General features: G+C 39.0%; 1 protein-coding gene across 4 annotated transcripts in view; it reads right to left on the reverse strand.

Moving 5' to 3' along the window:
* Window positions 1-282: 282 nt before the first annotated feature.
* Window positions 283-23,929, reverse strand: part of TPD52L1 (tumor protein D52-like 1) — a 52,241-nt gene continuing 28,594 nt past the window's right edge. For 3 of the 4 annotated variants that reach the window (NM_204215.2, XM_046938376.1, XM_015284431.4), the window contains 5 exons: window positions 15,374-15,475; window positions 10,358-10,372; window positions 7,603-7,641; window positions 6,206-6,266; window positions 283-2,079 (listed from right to left, as the gene is read on the reverse strand). In NM_204215.2, coding sequence (NP_989546.1) covers window positions 1,948-2,079; window positions 6,206-6,266; window positions 7,603-7,641; window positions 10,358-10,372; window positions 15,374-15,475 — 349 coding nt within the window. In that variant the 3' untranslated portion in view covers window positions 283-1,947. The remainder of the gene's footprint in view (window positions 2,080-6,205; window positions 6,267-7,602; window positions 7,642-10,357; window positions 10,373-15,373; window positions 15,476-23,929) is intronic. The other variant, XM_015284430.4, reaches the window with a different exon arrangement.

The following is a 23,929-nucleotide window of genomic DNA, read 5'->3' on the forward strand; positions in this document are numbered from 1 at the left end:
AAAAGGTTGATATTTTCAGATGCTCTCTGCCACATATTTCACCTTTACTGAACACATTCAACCATTCTGTCCTTCAAAGAGCAAAATTTTTCAAAACCTGGGCCACAGATTTCTGTGGAGAATTTCAGGTGTGGAAGGGAGTAGACAGGTTTAAAAACTAGAGGAAGGGCAGATGATAAACTTACAACATGCCTCAATATCCTCCTGCAATAGCAAGGCTTAGACAAGGGATATACAGTGTTACTGGTGAATAAAGGGAATTAAAGAGAAAAAAACACAGCGTAAAAGAGTAAGAGAAATTTATTTTTAATAAGAATATCAATGACTTCATTTACACAAACTAAATGACCATTAATACTTTTATTTAAATAAATTCATGTTTATGCACAAAACCACTGCAAAATAAGCTAGCAACCTGTCACAGGAAAACTGTACTAGAAACCTAATTCAATTTGCTTCCATGCTAAAAATCATATTAAAGAGGCATTTGAGATAAACGTCCGAAGTTCATAATGTTCTACCAGACATAAGTTAAAGGATTTCTAACTGTCAAAACTATAACAAAAGCCACGTTGAGAAAAAATCACATGAAGCCAAGTTTCCTCACAAGATTTTAAGCAGTCTGTAACATCAAACTCACTAACGCTGATCTGAAGCTTTGGCTTAAGCTCAAAACAAGCATCCATTTTGAAAGTAGCCAGACTGTGTTCCATTTTGTTTACCCTTTTGATGAAGTTGTGCACGTCTCAGTCTGGTGAACAGAGCAATGCAACATGCAGACTGACAAGTGCTCATTAAGACAGCAAGATACCGCCACAAGTGTGCTGCTCTTTTCTTGAAGAAATGTTAAGAAGATGCAAGAAAACATGCTGAATCAAAGCTCAGAGAGATGACTGGCTCTCGATGGTTAAGCAGATATAATGCAGTTGGAAGAACTATGCCCCAGAACGAAGGACAAAATTTGGAACAAGAAGTACCTACTCATCGTGTGTAGTGTAAGAAACGAGATTCAAGCTAGCAGCTGTGAAATGTGGACTGAAGGCAAGAGCTCTCTATCCTATGGCACATCTTTAATCAATCGCTGGAATTGTATTCTTTCGCATAAGGCTGTATCTTGACTGAAACTTGTGCTGTTCAGTCATAAATAATTTACCTTCCCTTCTTTTTGAGGGGAAGATACGGAGGCAACATTATTGGAGGTTCCCCCCCTTCACGGTCCACTTCCCTTTTTAATTAGCTTATGCTGTTGAATCTTATCAAACCACAGAGAGCAAGCCATGGAACATATTTTTAAACTGAAGCCTTTCCAGCTACAATGATCAGCTTAAATGGGCAGCTGTGATCAGCTTAGTATCTATATGAATAACCAAGTGTCTCTTCCTGTCCTTGTTTACTCTGCTGACTAACTGGAGGGCAATGCCGCCCCTAGCAGTGAAGGAGATATAAAAGCTTTTTTGGGGTCACAATAAGTTATTCTAATTTCACTAGGAAATAAATCATGTGCAGACACCCCTGATCGAAGGGCACCTGGTATGGCTGATAGACAGCTGGTGTATGGACTATTGCTGGCAGCAGAAATCTCGAGGTCCATCTGTCTGCTGTGGCACTGAGAGAGGAGTTGGAAACCAAAAGATAGATAGAAAACTTTGAACTAAAAGAAGTAAGAGAGACTGGGCGACTTCTGGAGAGAAGTTAAATTAGTTAAAAATTCTTTTGGTCACAATGTTACAGAACATAGAGTGCTATGACTCATTTACTGGCATGTGGTTCCTATAGCATACAAAATACCTGATGATAAAATGGCATATCCAAAATGCAAATACAGAGAGGAAAATTTTCTCCAAGGAGGCAGTTTTCCAAAACCCACAAAACTTTGTTGCACATGTTGGGTGTTGAGGGAGGTCTAGAAACCATGGCCTGGGCAAGTCTCTGAGCGAGGCCTTCAGGCTAACACTGAAGCTCTTCTTCACTCTCAGGAAGTCGGGTGCCAGCCAGAGAGCTCTGAGCGCTGGCGTGGGCTGTGGAGCTGAGAACTTCTTCAAAACTGCCCCCAGTGTGGCTCGTTCCACCAACCTTGGTCTGTAACAAGGCAAAGAAAGAGAACAGCTAGTTCCTCTACTCACACTGTAGCAAGTCCCATCTGTGTTTCACCCCACGGCTGCAGAGAGCTGAGAACTGTGAAAAGCAGGCAGAGCATGGTGGTGGTGGTTGTTTTTAAAGAGCAAAAGTTGCACAAATCATCAAATAAAGTATCCCCTTCTCCAATTTTTAAACTTCTCAATCAGAATCATCAACCTTCCTGTGGAATCCATGCTAAACTCAAAGGAACAAACCCAAAGGTGGATTCCAGTTAGGATCATATATCCTGCCATGGAACTTAGTGTGGTTCTTTACATGAGTACCTCATGCTTGTTTCTCTGTTTTTCCAGTTCTGCACATACTGATGGGCACTGAAAGGAACTGGTATTTTTGCTGAGTTAAGTGGTCCATCCCCCAGCATCAGTAACATAGCTTCTCTTCAGATATGTGAACTCTGGGGTAGTTTTGGACTACAGAAAGAATTTTGTAACCAAGTGACCAAACCAACAACTTGCCTCCCTTACAATGCCTGTAGGTATCTAGTATTGATATGCAAAACTGCCCACAGCATTCTCCTAGGAGAAAAAAGATCCAATTACATTAATGAAACACAGGACTACTCACAGGTCATCTACTTTCAAAAAGCTATAGTTCACTGAATGTGTAAATATAAATACTAAAACACACTATCACTTAAAGTCTGAAACAGAGTTTTCCCAATCAAGGAAAAAGAAAAAAAAAAAAGAAAGAAAAGAAAAAGCTTTATCTAAAGATTTGGAAATGGCCAAGACTGTAAGAGAGACAAAGCTCATTTGAGAGGGTAGTCTTGCTAAGAGAACATTATTTTGTGGTTTACCTTGCTGATTGCCTTGCTGATGCCTGCTTTAAGCTGATTCAAGTCTGAAAAGAGGGCAAAACTTTCTTACTCCATTCCAGAACTGCAATAGGAATTAAAGAAAAGCTGGTATTTTTCCAGCTTGCCAGTCACCAAATGCTTAGGAAGATTATTTTAATCAAATGAACACTGTGCCCTAAGTTTCCAAAGGGTTAATCCTATGTAATCCTTTGTTTCATCAGCAAGCACAGGAGCTTGCCTAGCTTGAAAGTTCAATAAAACCAGGTAGTAGAATGTTGGATTTGTGCTCTGACAGTTTGAGTCACACTTACTAAAAGTTCCTGTCTCGAGGTAGAAGTCTGCATCCATTCTGTAAGTCAGAGGAGCCTACTAGGAGATAGCAGTTTATCACCAATTTTTGCAAGTAACAGTACTATATAGGTATGTATGTATGTATGTATGTACGTATGTATGTTATTAAATATATATTATTTGCTGGTTGGTCGAGAACTTGCAAGGAAAAGGCAACAACTGCTTAGTAAAGCTATTATTAAGTTTTCACTGCAAAGCTCATGAGTTTGTTTCCCAATTTAAAAAGTCTCCACAAGAACACTCATTCAAACTGATCAGAGTGGGTGTGAAGGAAGAGACTACTGCTGCACTATTTCAAATAATTTGGATAAGCTGCATCTGAACTGAGGCACACAAAAATACTAAACATAAATGTAGTTTTATTTTCTGTTTGCTTCTCTGCCTACTCTTCCATGAGAAAACAAGAATGACGCGAGTCACTTTACTAAATGCTTCTGTCAAGGCCGCCGGTAATTGAATACAGGGAACTGTTCAGCAGTGTTCTGATTTTCAGAAGAGTTTAGGAGTCAGGCACTCAGATTCTGTCAATTTTCAGAGGAAAGTGAACTAATACATTTCCCTAAGAAAGCTGCAACCCAAAATTCAACCTCCAGAACAAATAAAATCTAATTTAAAATTTGACTTTGAAATGAATGAAAGCTGAGAATCAGTTTTCATTGGCTACAGAACACTGCAGGACCATTGATTCTGTACCTAATACGAAAAACAAGAAAATAAATAAATAACAAAAACTAATGCTCCTGCTACTGTCTGTGGTCAGAAGCCTCTTTGGGAAATTCTTCACTTTTTCAGATCACAACAGGTCCCCAGAATCAAAGGGACAGCCAATACTTTTCTTCCTGTAGGCCTTCCTAATCTTGCAAGCCTCAGAAGGGTCAGGGAAAAGGAAGAACTATGCTGAGATATTCCCAGCTGTCCTCAGGCAGTGTTAGTGACACACTAGGGCCACAACTGCAGCTCCCTTCCTACAATTGCACAAAGAAATTAAAGAGAGAAAGAAAATACAGACAGAAAATGTTTCAGACCATGTCAGAAGGTATGCCAATTAACATTGCATGGGATGTGAAAGCTGACTTAGGACTGAACTTTTTGTCTTGGCAAAAAGGCTTTAAGCTGCCCCTCTCAGGTTGGCCATAACTGCAGGACAAATGAGTTCATAGAGACTACAGGAGGCCAAAAGCAAGCCTGGGAGCTAGATGTACTGATGAGACTAAAAGCCCTATGAGTAGGTTTAGTGACTGAATTACTAAGCAGGTACAAAAAGCACTGTGCCTCTCCCGTGTAGATTTTTCTAACTATTGAGTGGTAGGAAATAAAAATAAATAAATAAATACATTTCAGACCTCAGGTGTTCCAATGAGGATCTACCTAAATGGGCAGAGGTAGAAGGAACATGAAAACATAAGCAAGTGGAACATTTGACAACAGCAAGCAGGAATTCAGCCCTTTCAAGCTGTAGCATCCCACTGCAGGAACAATTTCTCTGATGGAGATGTTGAGCATAAAAAGCGTTTGCAGCTAAGGTGAAAGAATGAACAGGAAGGTGTACAAAGCACTGAGCTGAGGCTATAGAGGTCAGCGTTCTCTTCTAGCTCTGCCACTAGACTTCCTTGGGATGCTGCCTCCCACCTGCAAAAATTTCCATCCCTGTCAAGGTGCAGTGGAGGTTACATCACTACCTACACTACCATAGCTTAAAGCTGTCAGAGCAGCCTCTAAATAAACACGAAGAGGTAAAAGCTGAAAACGATAGTGCAGTTCAGCATCCTTCGATGCACAAGCTGATTTAGAAAAATAAAACTAAATCATTCTCCCTACAACTCCATACTTTCCTCAGACACTGCCTGGAAAATATTACCCACTGTAGGATTTCACAGTGGTATGGGGGAAAAAAGACCTTCCTCGTGCAACTGCTGCTTCTGTTCCAGTGGTAATCTGCATTTTATGTAACAAGGAATGCCTGTCCCAAGTGGAAGGACACCTTATTGCACCTTAATGTTTTATAAGTTTTTATGTCCATTGACATTAATCCAGTAAAGTCAGTTGCATCTAAAAAAAGGTAATAAATTTGGCCCACTAATGGACTGTACTTAGAATATGTTGGAATCTTTCTATAGCAGTAAAATGCCACTTTATGGGCACACTTTGTGAGATGAGAAAAAACCATCTTGAATGCAAAACCTCTTGTTCTCATTTTTCAGGCTGAAAAGATTAGCTCACTGCAAATTTGCTATTTGCTCTCCTGCCTTAACAAGTGTCATTAGTGGTGACTGATAACTTTGTCATCACATCATCTAACAGCAAATATATATATATATATAGTTTTGAAATTTTAAATTCAGACTAAAAATAGAGAGGAAATGAAGAACTGTATTAAGGAAAGACTGATTCACCATTAAGAGCCACACAGGTGGTGTGCCTTAAACCAGTTACACGGCAGCTCTCACCAGCTGAGCATGCAGCATCTGGCAAGTGGGTCTCAAGTGTTGAAAGGACTCCAGTTCACAATGTAGCCAAAAAGCTGTGTTTGTCTGGCAGGGCACAGCACGAAGTTCTTAAGGCCATATCACTTTCAAAATCTGACCTTGTATCTCCACAGGGCTCTACCTCACGCACCATAATCACATGGTCACACCTGAGATCTCTCTACTTTCAACTTTGGTACAACCATATTTTTTGGCATTTTTGAGACCACTTGTTTACTTTGGCAGACAGCAGAAGTAATTTTGTAGTAGTGAAACAGAGAAAGACTATTTTTTCTGCATGTTGTCTTCATTTTCTACTAGTACTCTTGCAGTTCCATGAAATTCTGGATAGAACAGCACATTCAATCAGTTTCTCATACAAATGATTGAGATATCTTTAAGCGTGATAGATACACCTCAATGACAGCCATGTAACTCAGCCTCTAACCATTACCTTAAGACTTGTGACAGTGGTCTCAACCTTCTCTTCAAATGATTTGAAAGTGGGAGAATTCCTAAGAGAAAAAGAAAGTTGAAGGAAGGAGGGTCAGTTGCAAACTTAATGAGGTACCTTCACAACTTCATTAATTTTCACCAGGCAACAATGGTAGGAAAGAGCAAAGACTGGCTGGCAGCACAGGGCTAGAGACTGGTAAGGTATGAACAATCACCTGTGTTACTGTCAATCAAATCCAATTAAGGTAATCAGATCAGTATTTTTTAGCTACCAATTTGCAAAAGCTGAACCTCCCTAGTAAACCAGTTACTGGTTTGACTATTTTCTGAATCACTGTGTTCTAAAGTGAGAGTATGGATCCCCATCAAGATCCATACCCAAGGTGCTCTCTAGTCGCTTAGAAAGATATCTCTTCTCCCCTCTTACCAGCAGCTTCCCCACTGCTGAAAAATCCATCTCCCATGTGGAAATACATACTAGAACTAAACAAGCTGAAGTACAAAATCTTGTCTCCTCCTCTAGTGGTTCAGCCAGCACAAAAGACTTGGACAAATCAACAGTAGGTAAAGGGAGTTTGCAGTCTAATATTCCCTTCTGCTCCTTGCTTGACAACAGAGAGCTCAATTATAGCATGCTTTGTGCTTCATTATTAGTGAAGAGCCTCCACTGTTGTTCAGCAGGGTTCCTCTTGTTCGGTAAAGGGTGTTCAAAACAAAGAGGTAATGGGAACTCCCTAAGCCCAGTACAGCATAATGAAGCAGTTACTTAATGATTTAGTTCTTAGGCTTTTTTCACCTACTGTGGTATACTGAGTTTTCCCCACATGCTTGGTAGGGAGCAGCAATGTTAATATATTTAGAGACTGAGAGGGTAAAAAGAAAAGTAGATCCTAATTTTACTGAAAACATTAAGAGCTCTACTTTTTTAGAGATATTGACATTTGGCAACAGTCAAGTAAAGTATGATTTCAGCCATTCAAACAGAAAAGCACTCATAAAAAATCCCTGCATAGGTGCATGATCCAAAGGGAGTGGAAAGCATTTCTGACATTAATGGGCTTTGGATGATGTTCTGGATATAGCAAAGCAAATGATTTTCAGGTTCAGTAATACAAATCTGATAACATTCAACCACTCAAATGCATTTCAGAACTGCTTCCTTTACTGAAAAGATTGAACCAGAGGTTAAACAGTTAATGCAATTAAAAGAAAAAAGAAAACAACTAACGACAAAACCACAGATGGCCAGTCCTGTGCTCCTTATCTACATGAATAACCTTAATTGATTGAAGTCATCTGACTAAAAATTGCAGGATTAGGATCAAAATATGCAAATCCATCCTCATTGCAATTTTGAACATCAACATAGAAAGTACAATACAAGTAGCATATTACCTCATTGCAGGCATGCTTATGGAATGGCGGATAGAGTAGCTGTGGGATGAAAGCAAAAGATAAGAAAAAAGCTGTAAAATTCTGTTTGCAACATGACTGTAACACACCATTTTTATGTCTTGAATGCATATTTATAGTGCAAGTTAATTTAAGAGTAATGATACTCCATTCCTGATGGCAGCAGCTTGTCAAACTCACCTGAAATCCAGTTCACTTTTGGCACTGAAGATCTTACCACCACACTCTCCTGTGAGCTGATCAGCAATTGCATAAGGCTCAAAGAATGACGCAGAGCAGTCCCTGGCAATATGATTTAATGGATACAGAACCCTGCATTCTATAAAAACATGCAACATGACAGAAGAACAGAGAGCATCTTCAAATTCCTCAGTCATAGACAATACACTCTGTATTGGATGAATACAAGGCACCTCAGGTTTGCGAGCCTGAACACTGCTCATTCAAAACAGTTGGTAAGCAGGCAGCTGCCTAGTTTTGTTGCATGTACAATGCATATAGCCCAAACAGCCAGTGCAAGCTCCCAATTTTTAGAGCTTCCTGCACAAAAAGCTGTCTAAACAAGAGGTTACTTCAACAGAGACAACCCTCACAGCTGCAGCAGTTCCTGTCCCTATTTCTCTGAGACACTTCACCCTTCCCTTCACACCTCAGCATCACCAAGCATAGAAAACACTGTTCTCCAGAGCTTCCATCCCACTTCTACATGCCACACTTCTTCCGTCCTCACACTTCCCAGCAGCACACATATTGGAAGGTCGGAAGGCAGAGGACGGATTCACCAGAACTCTCAAAGATCCTCTTCTGCACCTCTATCCCTACAGCTAGCTGCCCATCCTAACCTCTTGAGTTAACTAGACACATTCTCCCATCTGGGCCACCAAAGTCAGCTCTGCTGCTACAACACTTGCTGGGAAGCATCAAGCCTGTTCTGAATATCCTCTATTTAAGTGCAAGAACTGTTCAAAATTACATTTGCATCTGAACATTATGATTAAGCTGAGCATAGCAAAAGTATGTATTGTTTCAAAAATCCATGTATGGCTACTTTCAGTGTTGCCTGACAGCTGCAGCTTGGTCTGACTGAAAAGAGTAAGAGTTTTAAGGGACATCAATATATGGCTGCAAACAAATAAAGCATGATTATAGCATTAACAACAAAAAGAGAGCAGTCATACATATAAACAGCACGTTTTTTTCTAAACCCATGCAAATTCAGAGAAACACTGTGTCCATAAATACACAAAAGCCTTTTTTTTTTTCTGGATTCAAAAATAGGCATGGCGGAAAGAGCCGTTTGGCAAGAAGGAGGGACAGTGAGAATTACATCAGCCATTTCTGCTGCAAATATTTCAAGGCTTTGCTCAACTCAGATAGACAAGAACTGACAGCAGATAATACAGAGTTTTCATGTTCAATTTTTCACATCATTTTTCAGATTTAGGGAAGATCGGCCCAAACACTTCAGGAGGGCAGATCTTTAACAATTCTAGTTAATTGAAACAAGCGTGTTTGCCATGTTAGTCTCGTAACACATGACAAACAGGCAGAACATAAGCATTTGGAAGTATTTCAGCAGAGATTGCTCCTCTTCTAGTAGCAAAACATTTCGAAGCTCGGAATAAGAAGATTACATTGCACCAAATTAAATTTGCACAGCTGAGAGATGGCATGTGACAGACAATCTGAATACTAAGTGTGTATTTTGTACTAAGTTCACCTTTTATTTTCTTTAAAGAGGTGAGGATGCAAGTTATAGGAACAGTGACAACACGTTCGTGTTTTACTATAAGCCTCGAAGAGAAAGCCTTTCCAAAGGCACTCATGTCAATGATGGTGAGAGATTTCAGGGGCTCAGTGCAGAGGCAAAGGAACAGAGATCTTTCATGGCAAAGACTGCTAGGTGCTACATTTTGGTTTCATGTCAGACTGAGACAGAAAGATCAATCTATGTCACATTTTCACAGTGAAGTAAGAGCCCACATTTGGATGACACTTGGCTGAATAGATGTTTTCTTGAGCTGCCCCATGCACTGGCAGTGCTATGAGGCTGGACAGACTGTGGGGACTCACGACTGTGAGGAGCCCCTCTGTTGGGTTGAGCTGACGTCAAGCCAACTGCTTATGGAATCTTTCAGCAAACGTTATTCATCATATGCTGAAGGGCTTTGTAGTATCAATATATTCAAGAAGATAAAGACCGTGTTTTACTAACTAGGTTAAGAACTTGTCTTACCTTTGGAAATTTTCCCAGGACTACAGGCTTCTAAACAGTCAGCATGCACACTTCATGCTTAATACAGTTTTACCTCATTGATGAGGTGGTAATTATTTTTTTTTTTAATGAATCTTCATAATACTCTGCTGGCTGAACTTTTTTTTTTTTTTTTTTGCAGAGTGTTTGCTGTTGTTTATGTTCTAACCTCTGACAGAAGAAAACGGTTAAGGGAATGGGATTACATAAAAGTAGGTTTTCCCAAGAGCAGCATCTTTCAATGCATTCATTATTTGAATTTAAGACAAAACTACTTAAGTGCAAGGCAAACTCACTCTAGGCACTTAGTCCATTCCTTTCCTCATTCCACAAAGTATGCTTTATGAATGAGGCATTACACTTCACGTAGCTAGGTTTTTATCATAGATATCAATGCTGAAAAGAAAGAGGTTACTGTGTTACCTTCCATAAAAAAAATGCTGCTAAATATAGAGGCACCATTCAAGGAATAATGTGTCTTACCTAATAGAATGCGATCTTTGGTGGGCGCACAAGAAAAGAAAAGCAAGAGTTAGAGGTATTACAAAGATACAATAAAAATATACATATATATATCTGCAGTATGCCAAAGCGCCCAAGGAGAAAATCATTCTCATTCCCACTACATGTAGATCAGCTTAGATTCCTTCAAGGCAATAATTTTCACGTGCTCCTTCACCACACAGTCAGACATTGCATACAGAAGAGAGGAGAAGTTGTGCCTGCTGAACTTTGCATCCTCACTCTTAGGTCAGGTTTAACCAACGCTAACTGGTTTCCCTCCCGAGGTCCTACCTTAACTTCATTAAAGAGGAAGTACAGGCTAGTTAGAAATTTACATGTACAGCAGCAAATACTTGTTTTTCTTTGCCTCTTTTTGGATTCCTTAATCATCTCTAAGTTGAGGCGGGTACAAAAAATAGAGAGCTTTTTAATTCCCAGATTGACATTTTCTAAAATACTTCTTCCTTGTTTAAAATAACACTTGAAACACTTTGACGCTGCTTTCCGGCTCACAGAAAACTTAATTAAGGCAGTAGAACTAGGAGAGTCACACTGATATACAATATTTAAAGGATGTCATTAAGGTTCCGAAGTTGAGAAATGATGAGGCAGAATGCCTCTCCTTCATCGGTGTATTACCAATGCAGCCTTTAATTACAGACACTTCAAGGGAACACCTGCATCCCGCAGGGAGCCAGAGAGATGGCACAGACTTAATGAACATCACTTCAGTGGTTACTCTCCTGACATCTTTTTCCAGTGTGTGGTGTGACATATTATTTACTGCACACTATTCACACCTCGCTCCGAAGAAAAGCAAAGATTTCTTCATTGCTGTTTACAGGGCTCATTATCACGTGCACATGCACTTCTCAAACATACATGGATTTATCCTCATCTCTCATCTTTTCTCCTTTCTTCGTTCAGCCCCACTGAAGCACTGATAGTTGTTCTGATTCTCATCCACATTTATTCCAGCTCATTTGTATGCCCTGCACTGACACAAATACTTCAGCTGAAGCCCCATCTGAACTAACCAGTGCAACTGCCTCCCAGATCTTGGATATACAGCACTCCTGCAGCAAATGCTGGAATTAAACTTAGATTAGCAGAAGTAACGTGACAGCATGGACTCGTGCTGCATTTGAGAGCCACTAGCCCAGCACATATCATGTCCGTACCTTAACTGCAGAGTTGATGAGCTGGCTGCTCTTCTGTACTTGCCACCTCTGCACTGGATTTTTTATCATCTATTAGAGCAGCACTTTACTCCTCCCTTCATCAGATTTTATTTATATGCCCCTAATCCATCCTCTGTGACAGGTGGTGGTGCCAGTTTAAGGTAGTTTTCTTGACAAACCCATTTTTGATATTGTCATTGTGCTATCATCTAGGTGCTTAAAAAGTAACAGGTTAATGCTTTTCCCTAGCATTCAGTCATCTCTGAGGGGAAAACCATTTGCTTTCATAATGCCACCAACCTCTCCCTGCCTGCACTCTTCTGCCTCTTTCCACGTTTATCTTTCAACTTCTGGAATAAGGCATCATACTACCTTCATTCATCTTCAGTGTGGGCTCATCCCAGGAACTGAATTTGAAAGGGCTTCGTGTGATCATGTAATTAAAGGGAATGTATGAGACAGCTGGATGTATAAGATGACAGAAGGATGTATAAGCAGTATAACTGCTGCTGTCCTAATCTTCATGCGTGCCTTTTTTAGTTTAATTGTCAAATAGATTTTCTCATATAGCAATGTACGTGGTAATGTACAGATAGTACTAAAATGTATGCCGTTTCCTTACTGCTGTGGCATCTTTTTGTTTTTCTTTTCAAATAAACAAACATAACAAGCAAACAGAAATTCTCCCACTTGGTATAACAACTTATCTCTATAGAAGCCAGGAGAGAGCTGAAACTCTGAGATCCACACAGACAGCTGCAGAGCAGTCCAATAGTATTGCAGGACAAGATCCAAACATTGCCAGTATGTAAAGGAGCAAAGGGTAAAGCCCCTTGGCCCCATATCACATTGCTGTTCAACATGGCAAAAGACTTTGAAATACCCAAGTGCCTGAGCCCGGGTGTCTCAGAAACACACTGCTGTTTTACAAGAAACCTGGAACTCCCCTATTCTCCACTGCCTTCCTCCTCCATGTCAGAAAACATTAACAGAAATAATATGAGATGGAGATGAAGTGGTAAGAAAATCTGGTGGCAACAGGCTGACTGTAAGACCATTCAAAATCACCACTACCACAGATGGGTAAAGAACAAACACACCAGACTGCTGAACATATGGGGAATTACAATGATTATCTAGATTTTATAAAGCAGTTTCAAGTGTCCATTCTGAATGAATGCAGAACTGGGATTTGCATCTGGATGCCACTGGTGAGTACCAGCCTTAATGCCTAAGCAACAGAATTAAGCCAGAGCCTGATGTGTGTTTAAATCAGCATTACAGAAAGGGGCAAAGGTAATGCATGTGCTTGATTGCTGAAATAAAATGATTTGGATTATTAAAAAAAAAAAAAAATGGCAAAGAGTGAAACAATGAATACATGCCTTCTTACAGCTTATTCCTCCAACCATGGCTAGCAGTGGAGTAGGAGAAAATGTTTTTAAACCAGGCCATTTAAGTGGTAAGGTTTACAGTGCGACCCCTCACAGAAATGTATCTTACTCCAGCTTCATTGCTGGAATAAGCATGAAGTTATTCTAAATTTAGGGTATCCAGCAAATGTAGCATGCCCAATTCGTGCCATGGTGCATGTAACTAGGGGACACTGGCTCTGGTTCTTGCTTCTTCATTGTCATGTGCCTATAAAGCAATAACAGCATGCCTTCACAAAAAAAAAAAAAAAAAAAATGGCAGAGATGGTAAGTCCATGTTTTCCTAAAAATTTCCCATCTAGTTTTGAGGTAATGTTTTTTAGCACAGAAAGCTACTAGAACTAAGCTTATCGATTAATTCAAATACTTACAGACTCAGCCTCTTGGCTAAAGGGCTAATGAGATAAAGACTACCCATCTGCTTTCCAAGTGTTAGTCAGAAGCACAATCACCACGGGGTGGGGGGTTGGTACTGACAGAGAGGAGAAATGAATTTGATAGCAGTCAGTAATTAAGGGCAATATTAAAAGAAAATATGCTCTATTACAGTGAAGACATATCTGCATTTGCAGAAATTTCACACCCTACGCAAAGCACAGTAACAGGACCTGAGAAGTACTGAATTATTGGTCATCCTTCCCTCTACCATCAAGAACCAGCATGTTAGGTATTTGCACATCAACTCTGATCCCTGCTGTAAGGATCCAAAGCACTGAAGCAGCAGCACTGTTCACAAGCACTGGCCTTGTCTTTGTTACATAAGAAAGCGTGAGGAAAGAACATAGGATGAAACAGAATATGTGTGTGCCACATGGCGCACAAACTCCTCATCATGAATTTCTCAAATATATACTATACAGCTATGAAAGAAGGAAAGGCACTAAGAATAAACTGGTAGAAATAAAAATGTGAAAAAAAACCCAACATACACAACTGAGCCTGAGGCTGGAAAAAAGGCAATATCATAAAACCAAAGGAAATTGTGAGTGACATAAAAGATGACATTAGGACTGTATTCAATATTTCTCATACAGAAGAGTGAGAAGGCATCAAAAGCAGGCATAGGTACCCAGAGATGTTTAAGTGCATGAAGTCAGACAGCTCTGAGCTTATGTTCATAAGCTATTTGCAAGCTATTTGCAACTGACTGGATTTCCATTTTCAACTTTAATGTGGAAACAAACATTGTAAGGCAGATCATATTGTAACGAAGATTTTCCTTTTTATCAACTTGCACCTGGAAAAGCAGTAGTACTTCTGCAGAGGTTTTGTTTGGCTGTATGCAAAAGGTAGATATGACTCTAAAGATTTCAGGAGATTCAGATTCAGAAATAAATGGAAAAAAAATTGCATAAAAAAAACCCCAAAGGATTTGAAGTACTGTAAAATGGATTAATGCTGTGAAAATGACCAAAAAGTAAATGTACATTAGTATCTCTAATAAATGATACCCTTATTCTAATATTCAAGCCCATTTATTTCATCACAAAGAAAATCAACTCCTTCAAACACCCAAGAAGAAATTCTATAATCCTGCTGCCAACCTGAAAACTTAAGTGTTGATTCACAGTTTACAATTTCTTCTTTTATGCTCTCATTTTGAGGAACCTTAGGTTTAATACTTTCAAAGACACATCAATATATGAAGCCTGACATTTAAGTACTTAAATGGTAATTCTTCCCCTCCATCCCTGTTATTTCCATCATAGTTTATCTGTCTAGTATGATGAAACAGATCAAATAAAAAAAGAAAAAAGGACATGGCAATAAGAGTTTGCTAGATGATAAAAATCCATCTTCAGGATGTGGTACTACTTTTGTTACATCTTTTCATAGAATCATAGAATCGCCAAGATTGGAAAAGACCCACAGGATCACCAATCCAACCATTCATCTATCACCAATGGTTCTCATTAAACCATGTCCCTCAACACAACGTCCAAACGTTCCTTGAACATCCTGAAAAAGATGACAAAAAATAGCCTGAAATATTTCCTTATTATTTATCTTTCCATAAAGATCTCCACAGTACGCTTGTTTTCCTCAGATGATCTTTGTGTCCATAATCCATGTATGAGTAAAACTGGGTTAATAGAGATCTTACTGCAGTATTTTGTTCCATTTTATTGTACCTTCCCTTCAGTTTGCTAAGCTGTTTCAAAAGGATTATTCATTTGTGTATTGATAAAAACAGGACTCAAGTAAAAATGTTACCTTCATTCATTGTCACCCCTTCTTTTTGGTTCAAAACAATGAATGTTTAATAAAATACTCCAACTACTTGAAATATTAGAACACTAATGTACACCAAAAAGAAAAGCTGATAGTCTTTTGTGTTGTTTCTCCTGAAAGTAAGGACAGTGAAACAGCAACTCCTATACCTCATATCTCCGAACTTCTTGCTGATAGCAGTTCCTACATTGCTGATAGCTGCTGTTGCTTTTTGTCCTGCATGGCTCAGGGTCTCATGCGTCTTCTTGTACCTGGAAACAAAGACAAAGAGCAAAAATAATAGTACGTATTTTAAAAAGAGAGATTAGCATGCTCTGCAATTTATTCCCTCTTTTCTTATTTCTACATTTTAAAGTCTTATCCACTGAAAGGCTAAGAAACATAGTAACTTGCACGAAACAAATCACAAAGATGCCCACTTCCGTACAGCTTTGGAAATGTAGTTAAATCCTAATGTGAGCAAAGAGCTCTTCCTCTCCCCATTGCATTTAATGTCTTCCAAGAGAGTAAGCACAAGCTGTTTAAAAGCAGGATGCTGTGATCTGTTGAATACCTGATTTATACAGTTTCTATAAATTCATACCAAATAAGAATTCTCTCAGCAAACACCAACTTTCTGGCACAGAAGAATCAGGAAACACACAGTTCCGCTTTTTCATGTATATACAGATTAGAAACACACATATATACATTAGATACACTTCAAAATTATTTACTGATATTTCAGATTAGACAAAACAGATCACATCCGTTACAGTATGTCACAATTTTTGTATTTTTTAATTTTTCAGAGTAAAGGAAGAAGGTTTGGTAAGAGAAAGATGAAAAATCTAGACAGTGAATGCGTATTCTAAATAGCACTGATTCCTTTCTAAAGTCGCTCAATTCGTGTATAGCATATACATTCAAACACAGAATCTTCTTAATTTACTGATTTAGGATATACGCTCTGCCCTACAAAGGCCCTTTGGAATGGTTAATTTGCATCCTCAGAGTAATCAATAAGCTTTTCTGTACAGATGCTTTTTTTGCTGAATAAACAAACTCTGAGCACGTCAGAGGTTTCCTTCTAAGGAAATTATCTGAGACTCCCAGTGACGTAGACAAGCTCATAACTGGAAATACTGACCTAGTAATAAAAGCAGAGCATATCAGAAAATTACTCTCTGTATCCCATGGTGTGCCTTGGCAGAGAAGAACTGCGGAAATGGTCATGAAAAATTCAGAAGTGCAATTCCGTCGGTCCTACTTCTCCTTTGAACAAGTTTTTGTAAGATTGCAAATACGTACCAAAATACACCAGAGATTAATGCAAAAAATCCCCCCATCTAATTCTTAAACTGGAAGCAGAGTGCTTCCTTCTATCTTTTAGACGTATGAAAGCTATATAACCTTGTGGAGATAGGAGAAGTAAGAGAAGTCCACTATTTGCAATACTGCACATTACATTTTTTTGTCAGGCCCTTTTAGCCTCGGTAGCATCTACTGCTAAAAGTCTTCTACTGAGGACTATGCTGTACCTACTGTAGGTCAGAAGGAAGACGCTGAGTAATTTGGCATTCTTTCAGACCATATTCTATCAAAAATAATTTTCCCCAATACAAATACTGAGATTTTCTGTCCCTAACCCCGAAAATATCTTAAAGACTGCCTAACAAATTCTAAAACTGCCAAGTGAAATGTGTTATTCTGTGAAGGAACTTGTCTTGGTTTCCAGTGAATAGAAAAACAGTCTAAAGGAAGGATCTTAGACTGAGGTACCAGATCTCAAAGGGACTTACAGTTTGTTAGATAACTTGAATTAAACTCAAACACTAAATCAGAATGGTAACAAAGGCTAGAACACTGCAACAGTTACAGAAGGAGCGCTGGTTATGCTGTTTCTTTGTTGGTTTTTTAATTTTTCAGAGTCAGAGTACAAAGAGATCATTTCTGTTGGGTTTCCTTTCTCTGCAGTCCTGCTGTTTCTAACTGGACACAAGATTGCCATGATCTTTCACCGAGGCCTCATTCTGCAGCTTGACTAATTTATCCTCTGTCATTCTACGTGGACATATTTTCACCTCATGGAATTCAGAGACAATGAAATAGATGTTAATGATGCCTCATTCCAACTATGAGCACATACCTTCTTGATAAGTATTGTCTACAAAATTCTGTGTATATATTCAATGAATCATGTAAAAATATATCTAGGAACAAATACTATTTAAGCACAAATTGACAGTAAGAAGTAAAGTACTCTGCAGAACTCATTCTGAGATTTTTTTCTTTTTAAACAATACACTTTGTAGTACACTTTATGCATGGACATGTTTATATTTATGGGATGGTATCTCCATGTCTTCACTTTGTTCTGCAGGTTCTTCATACTGCATAAACTCATTAAGAGAACAGTACCAAATGCTTTTATACAGCAGAGAGACACATTTTCAACTATGAAACAGGTGAGCCCCTTAAACATTTCTGAATCATAGAGTTGCTCAGGTTGGAAAAGACCTCAGAGATCATCAAGCCCAACTACAACCTAACCATACTACTCTAACTGCAACAACCGTCTGCTAACTCATGTCCCCGAGCACCACATCCAAATGGTTTTTAAACACATCCAGGGATGGTGACTCAACCACTCCTCTGGGGAGCCTATTCCAGTGCTTAACAACCCTTTCTGTAAAGAAGTTTTTCCTGATATCCAAACTAAACCTCCCCTGGCACAACTTAAGGCCATTTCCCCTCGTCCTGTCACCTGTCACCAGTGAGAAGAGACCAACCCTGCCCTCACTGTAAGCACCATTCAGATATCTGAAGAGAGCAATAAGGTCTCCCCTCAGCCTCCTTTTCCTCATACTAAACAGCCCCAGCCTTCAGTCTCTCCTCGTAGGGCATATTCTCCAAGCCCTTCACAAGCCTTGTTGCCCTTCTTTGGACCTGCTCCAGTATCTCAATTTCCTTTCTGTACTGAGGTGCCCAAAACTGAACACAGTACTCGAGGTGAGGCCTCACCAATGCCGAGTACAGGGTCAGGATTACTTCCCTAGTCCTGCTCGCCACACCATTCCTGATACAAGCCAGGATGCCATTGGACTTCTTGGCCACCTGGGCACACTGCTGGCTCATATTCAGCTGACTGTCCAACAGTACACCAAGGTCTCTTTCCATCAGGCAGCTTTCCAGCCACTCCTCCCCACACCTGTAGGGTTGCCTGGGACAGTTGTGACCAAAACATTAACACTGTTGTGACCAGAAAATCACCTTCATCAAAAAACACCTTTCAGGAACTGGTTGAAATGACAGTGATTATGGCATTTCAACAAATAATGTATTTTTTTTCCTGTAAATCCTCTAAATACAAAGTCTTCCTCAGTATTTCTACTAGCAAGAAGGACAGGGAGACTGTCTTTATGTTCCTAATTCTTCTGATGTTACACAACGGCATAAATCCAGCTAAGACTGTTATGCAACTGGTCTTTTTTCAGCATCAACTAGCAAAAATGACCTTTGACACAAGCTCCCCCATTCCTTCTAGTAATGGGGAAGGAGCTTTAAGGAACAAAAAAGTAACAAAGGTAAAAATGCTGTGCAGCATGGAATGCCTGGCAGCAGAGACAAGAAACAACAGCTTCCATCACCAACAATAACCTTAAGAATCAATCTTCCCCATCCTTGCCATAATGGTGATATGCACCATTCATATCACCACGTCTTCTTCATAAATAAATGACCTTTCCACACTTCCTTACTGCAATTAATTATGCTATTTATTTATATTCAGAAATGTAGATTTTTTTTTATAGTTACATTGTATTTACACCATTCATTTTATACCTTGCCATTGTTACTCTTTCAGTACTGATGACCTCCAACATATTCTTTCTGACCTCTGGGTATGTTCTCAATTGTATGCAATACCAATAATAGGAGCCAACTATGTTCACACTTTTATGTAATGCATAGCTTTCCTATAGTCGTGCAACATCAGCATCAGGCCTACGATTCTAAAAGCACTATGCCACATGCCCCATAGCATGAAGTAGAAACAGACTAACTGGATACAGGAGTCTCTTGATTTATTCAGTTACAGCAGGAATGGCATAGCTGTTTTTGTGGCTCCTGAACATACTCCAAAGCACAGGACAATTACTTGTAGTGAGCAACAAGGATCAGATTTCATGCTTTTTACTTAGCACTTACTAGTAAATACACTGTGTTTTGTAGACAAAAAGATTAAACAGATACCATATCTGAACTGTAAATTTGTGCATCAAGCTCACTGTGATGTTACAAATATTAACTTTTTTTTCAGATGACTTTCACCTGAGAATTGTATCCATAAATTTCTGATTATAATTCGGATTTTAAAATAAGGAATATCCTTTACAAAGAAGAAATTTTCAACAAAACTGATATTATTAGGAGTTAACATAAAATATCTTGATATGGCACAGTTATATTCTGCTGATACACTCTCCCTAAAACATGTAAAAGAAGCTTACATCTCCAGTATTGTAACATACTCTGTTGACAGATTTATCCATATTTTGAATGCATTTTTACCTTCATATAAGGCATTTAGGTCAGACTATCATACGACAAAACTGTCTCACTAGCTGATTTTTACAGCCAACTACATTAAAGAAGATTATTATTTCATTCTCGCATTATGTCTTATGAAATGGTGTTTCATATAAAACACAGTTAAGCAGCAGACATATAAAGAGGTCAGAGAACTAGATGTTTAAATGACCAACATCATCTGCAAGATAAGACGGGATAATCATACTGCATGGTATTTGATCTCATCTCAACTCAGTACAGAACTGCCGTTCATACATCAGAGTTAAATCTAACCAGCCTTCATAGGCACAGTATGTGAGCAAGATGGCTACAAACACAACATTCATATTTTACATGGCCATCTGCATATTTGACCTACTAGTGAAGTAGAAAGATTTTAAAATCAGCTTCCATAAAATACAACACATACTGCTAATCAGTACATCTTCATTCAGCATTGTTCCTCTTCATCAATGCTTGCTTGCAAAATTAACCAATTTGAGAAACCAACTTCTGTGACAGAGCTTACATAAGATGCAAGAAAAAGCAAACAATTAACAACAAAATCATGTAGAGCAGAGCCTGGTGGCACAAATCACATCCTATGGAGTTTGCCTCTTCTTTCTTTTCAAACTATTAGTCAGACTAAGAATGACATTTTCTGGAATTGGTGTAAAGCATCTGGGCCTCTGAGAAACTCGCAACTAGAAAACTATTTTGCTGTTGATTTTTTGTGAAAAATAGAGAGTATTAAATAAATCAAGCTAATGATAAAAAAATAAATGTATATATGAATGACAGATAATATGTACTTAAAAGTTCCTATTATCTGTACATATTATCTAAGAGCATTCATATTCCCATTCTGCCTACAAATGAACTCTGAACTGTTTGGTTTAAATGTTCACCTGAAATTCATTCCAACTTCAGACACAATAACAGATTTACTTTTTTGACATTCCCCCTTTTACCAGATATTCTAAGAATGAATTGAAACCGCTCTGGCCCCTTGATGGCTACAAATGCCTAAATCATTTAAAGCAGCTATGCCCCCAGTAGCTCCTCTCCCACAGAGAGAGTACGGGCTGAGTTGAGGGAACAGAACCTCTTCAGGCTGCGTGGAACCTGCCTCCAGCCAGAAGTCTGCACGCAACACACAAACTTTTAAGGCAGGAGATAGCCATGAGTCAGAAAAGGTGTCAGGCAACAGTGACAAATATTCTCTACTGTCCTGCAGGTGGTCTTCAAAGTCATGGAAAACACTGGGGATACAACTATGTAGGACATGTATTTCCAGGACAAAACTTCAGAACACATCACGCGTTAAACTGTGCCAATAACACTGCCTGTGGGCTCCATACTGTAAACTAGATGAAAATAAACTATACAGATTAAATATAACCCTGCCTCCCTTTTCCTTTCTTCTCTTTCCCCTTCTCTCTTCTTCTTCTTCCCTTCTTTCTTCCCACTTCCTGCTCCTTCCTCCTCTTTTTTTTTTCCTTTTCTTCCTTCCCTTTCGTTTTCTTACCATGTCCATTTTCTCTTTTCCATTCAGTTCTTCCTTATCTTTTGTTTCCCTTCTCTTATTTTTTCCATTTTCACTGAATCTCTCCTGGATATTTTAAATCCTGGTCATTTCATAGATTCCAGTTCACCTTTAGGCCACCCCTCCTCATACTGAGTTATACAATTTACAGATATCTATAATGAATGTACATATTTTCTGGAGTAAAACCATAATGACTGTGAATTTTTCTTCAAGAAACACTATATTCAGAGATCTGGAACAGATTACCTGAAGTCGCTATGCAATTTCCATTAGCTGAAGCTTCTGATGTAAGTGAATGAATGTACATTTTTCAGGAAAGGGACAATGAAAATAGACTATGTTAACTTCTTCAAGTCCTTTCTCCAATCTTATTTTCCATTAGGCCATCCTTCCACATTCAAGGCCAGACATATATGCAGAAAAGCGGCCCAAAAAGCCAACAGAACCAAGTCTTTGAAGAAGGTGGGAACGTTGCCTGACCTGATCCAAAGGACACTGAAAATTACTGGAAATGACAGGCTTCTTTTACTTTTATAGAGCTCACACCCACACTCAGGTAATGTACTTGCTAAAGTCAACATGTCTGTTTCTTTACTTCCACAATCAGTACATGTACTTTCAAATTTAGAGAAGAAAATGACAAAAGATGATTACATATTACAATGAACAGAAACACCCACGTTTCTATTACTACCACTTGTAACAAGCATGTGTGTGGGAACATGTTATACTAAGTTCACAAATGTCACAGTAGGCCTGTGGTTGTCCAGAAATTATAGTCAATTTCCTGAGAAAATTCTAAGCCTCTGGAACACATTGCTATGTATTATAGTAAAGGAGGCTCTGAGTACTGTAGATTTGAAGTCCAAAATGCATGCAGAGCAACTATTGCTTTCTATTTTCTCATCACCTGGTAGAAATTTAAATTACAAAATATGAGTTCACAGTATCCGTGGAAACCCATACTATTATCCTCAGGTTCCCCATGAGCAGAACTCAGCTTTCAATGAGTAGTCAAAGAAGTGATCCTTCTTCTGTTTCTGGAGGAAAAGGCCAAGTCCACGTTGAACGCTCCTTTTCCAGATCTCGGGCAGATGTTACATATAGGAGCAGAGCAATACTGAAGCCTTCCTCAGTGAGCTACAAAAGTTTGCCAGTGTTTGAGAGTGCCTCAGGCACTGTCTTGGAAACATGCTATTCAGAGTTAGCACTTACAGTTCTCTTGATTCTGGTCCCTTAATTCATGTGATTTTTCTGTTTCTAGAAGTGACTATTTTGTCTGTGAGAGCAAAAGATGAAAAACTTGTTTGGAAATACGGTTTTGTCAGATTCCTACCTTAGATGCTTCCACTTTCCATCACCTCAAAGCAGTCCTAATGCCCCACTTCAAACTACTAAGTATATGGGCTTTGAGACATTTCACTGCTGCAGCCCTGAAGAGAGAACAGGTTTTCTTTCAATTTTTAGCTACTGTAATGATTTATTGGCCACTAAAGAGCAGCTCCCTACAGTGGTCTGAATGTCTGGGGTACTAGTTTTGGTGTTTTAGTAGCAAAACCAACCAAAATTAACTCCCTAGAAGCAATGCCTGTGGTTATTTTACTATTCTCTTTTATAGGCTGGAAGGTTATCCATTTAAAAAAGAAAGCTTACGCTTTCTAGGAGCTGCTAACGTTTCAAGCGAGAATGGGAAGTTTATGGGAACTATTAGCTTGAGTGAGGTTATTGGTGGATTGTTTTACAGATACAACTGCTGCTTAAGAAACTCAGTAGCCCTGAAATATCTCCTTTGAGTACAACACTGTAACATCCCATTGTTTTCTTCTGTGAGAAGAACAGCTTAAAGGCTGAAGGACAAAGCTGGGCGTGGTTACAACACGATTGCTGAAGGTGAAGGTGTCAAATGATGTGTGTTTTTAGCTATCTCTATGAGAGAGATGAGAAACATAAATTAACCTTTGTAATCTTCTCCATATATTGTACAAGGCAATTTTGTAACTGCATTAAAGAATACTACTACTTCTGACCTTGACTAGAAAAAGGGGGCAAGAGGAATCTAATCGTGTTCAACAAAGGGAATACTGACTAGCATATTGGTGGAGGTAATCCCTTTCTTCTGCTCACCACCAGTTAAAGCCAGACCTGCAGTGCTGGGTCTTGCTCTAGGCTCCTCTTGCATGAAGAGGACATGGACATACGGGTGAAAGTTCAGTGAAGCACCATCAAGATGATAAAGAGAATGGAGTATTACTCCTATGAGGAGATGCTGGAGAGGTAAATCTGTTTAGCCTGGAGAAGACAAGACTCAGGGGGATTTAATCTATATGTATGAAAACCTGTAAGGGAGTGAACAAAGTACAAGAAATATTCAAACATAAGAAAAAGGTTTTCCACTGAAAGGGTGATTGAATATTGTAATCAGCTGCCTTGAGAGGCTGTCGGCTCCAACCTTGGATTCAAAACTGGACTTTATGTAGACCAAAGAACCCTGCTCTAGCTCACTCTGCTCTGGGCAGCTGGACTGGATGATCTCCAAACATCACATCCAACTTCAACTGTTCTGTGATTCTGCATAAAACTAGCTCAAAAATTCAATGGAGCA

The sequence above is a fragment of the Gallus gallus genome, chromosome 3 (assembly GCF_016699485.2).
Source record: "Gallus gallus isolate bGalGal1 chromosome 3, bGalGal1.mat.broiler.GRCg7b, whole genome shotgun sequence".
NCBI lineage: Eukaryota > Metazoa > Chordata > Aves > Galliformes > Phasianidae > Gallus > Gallus gallus.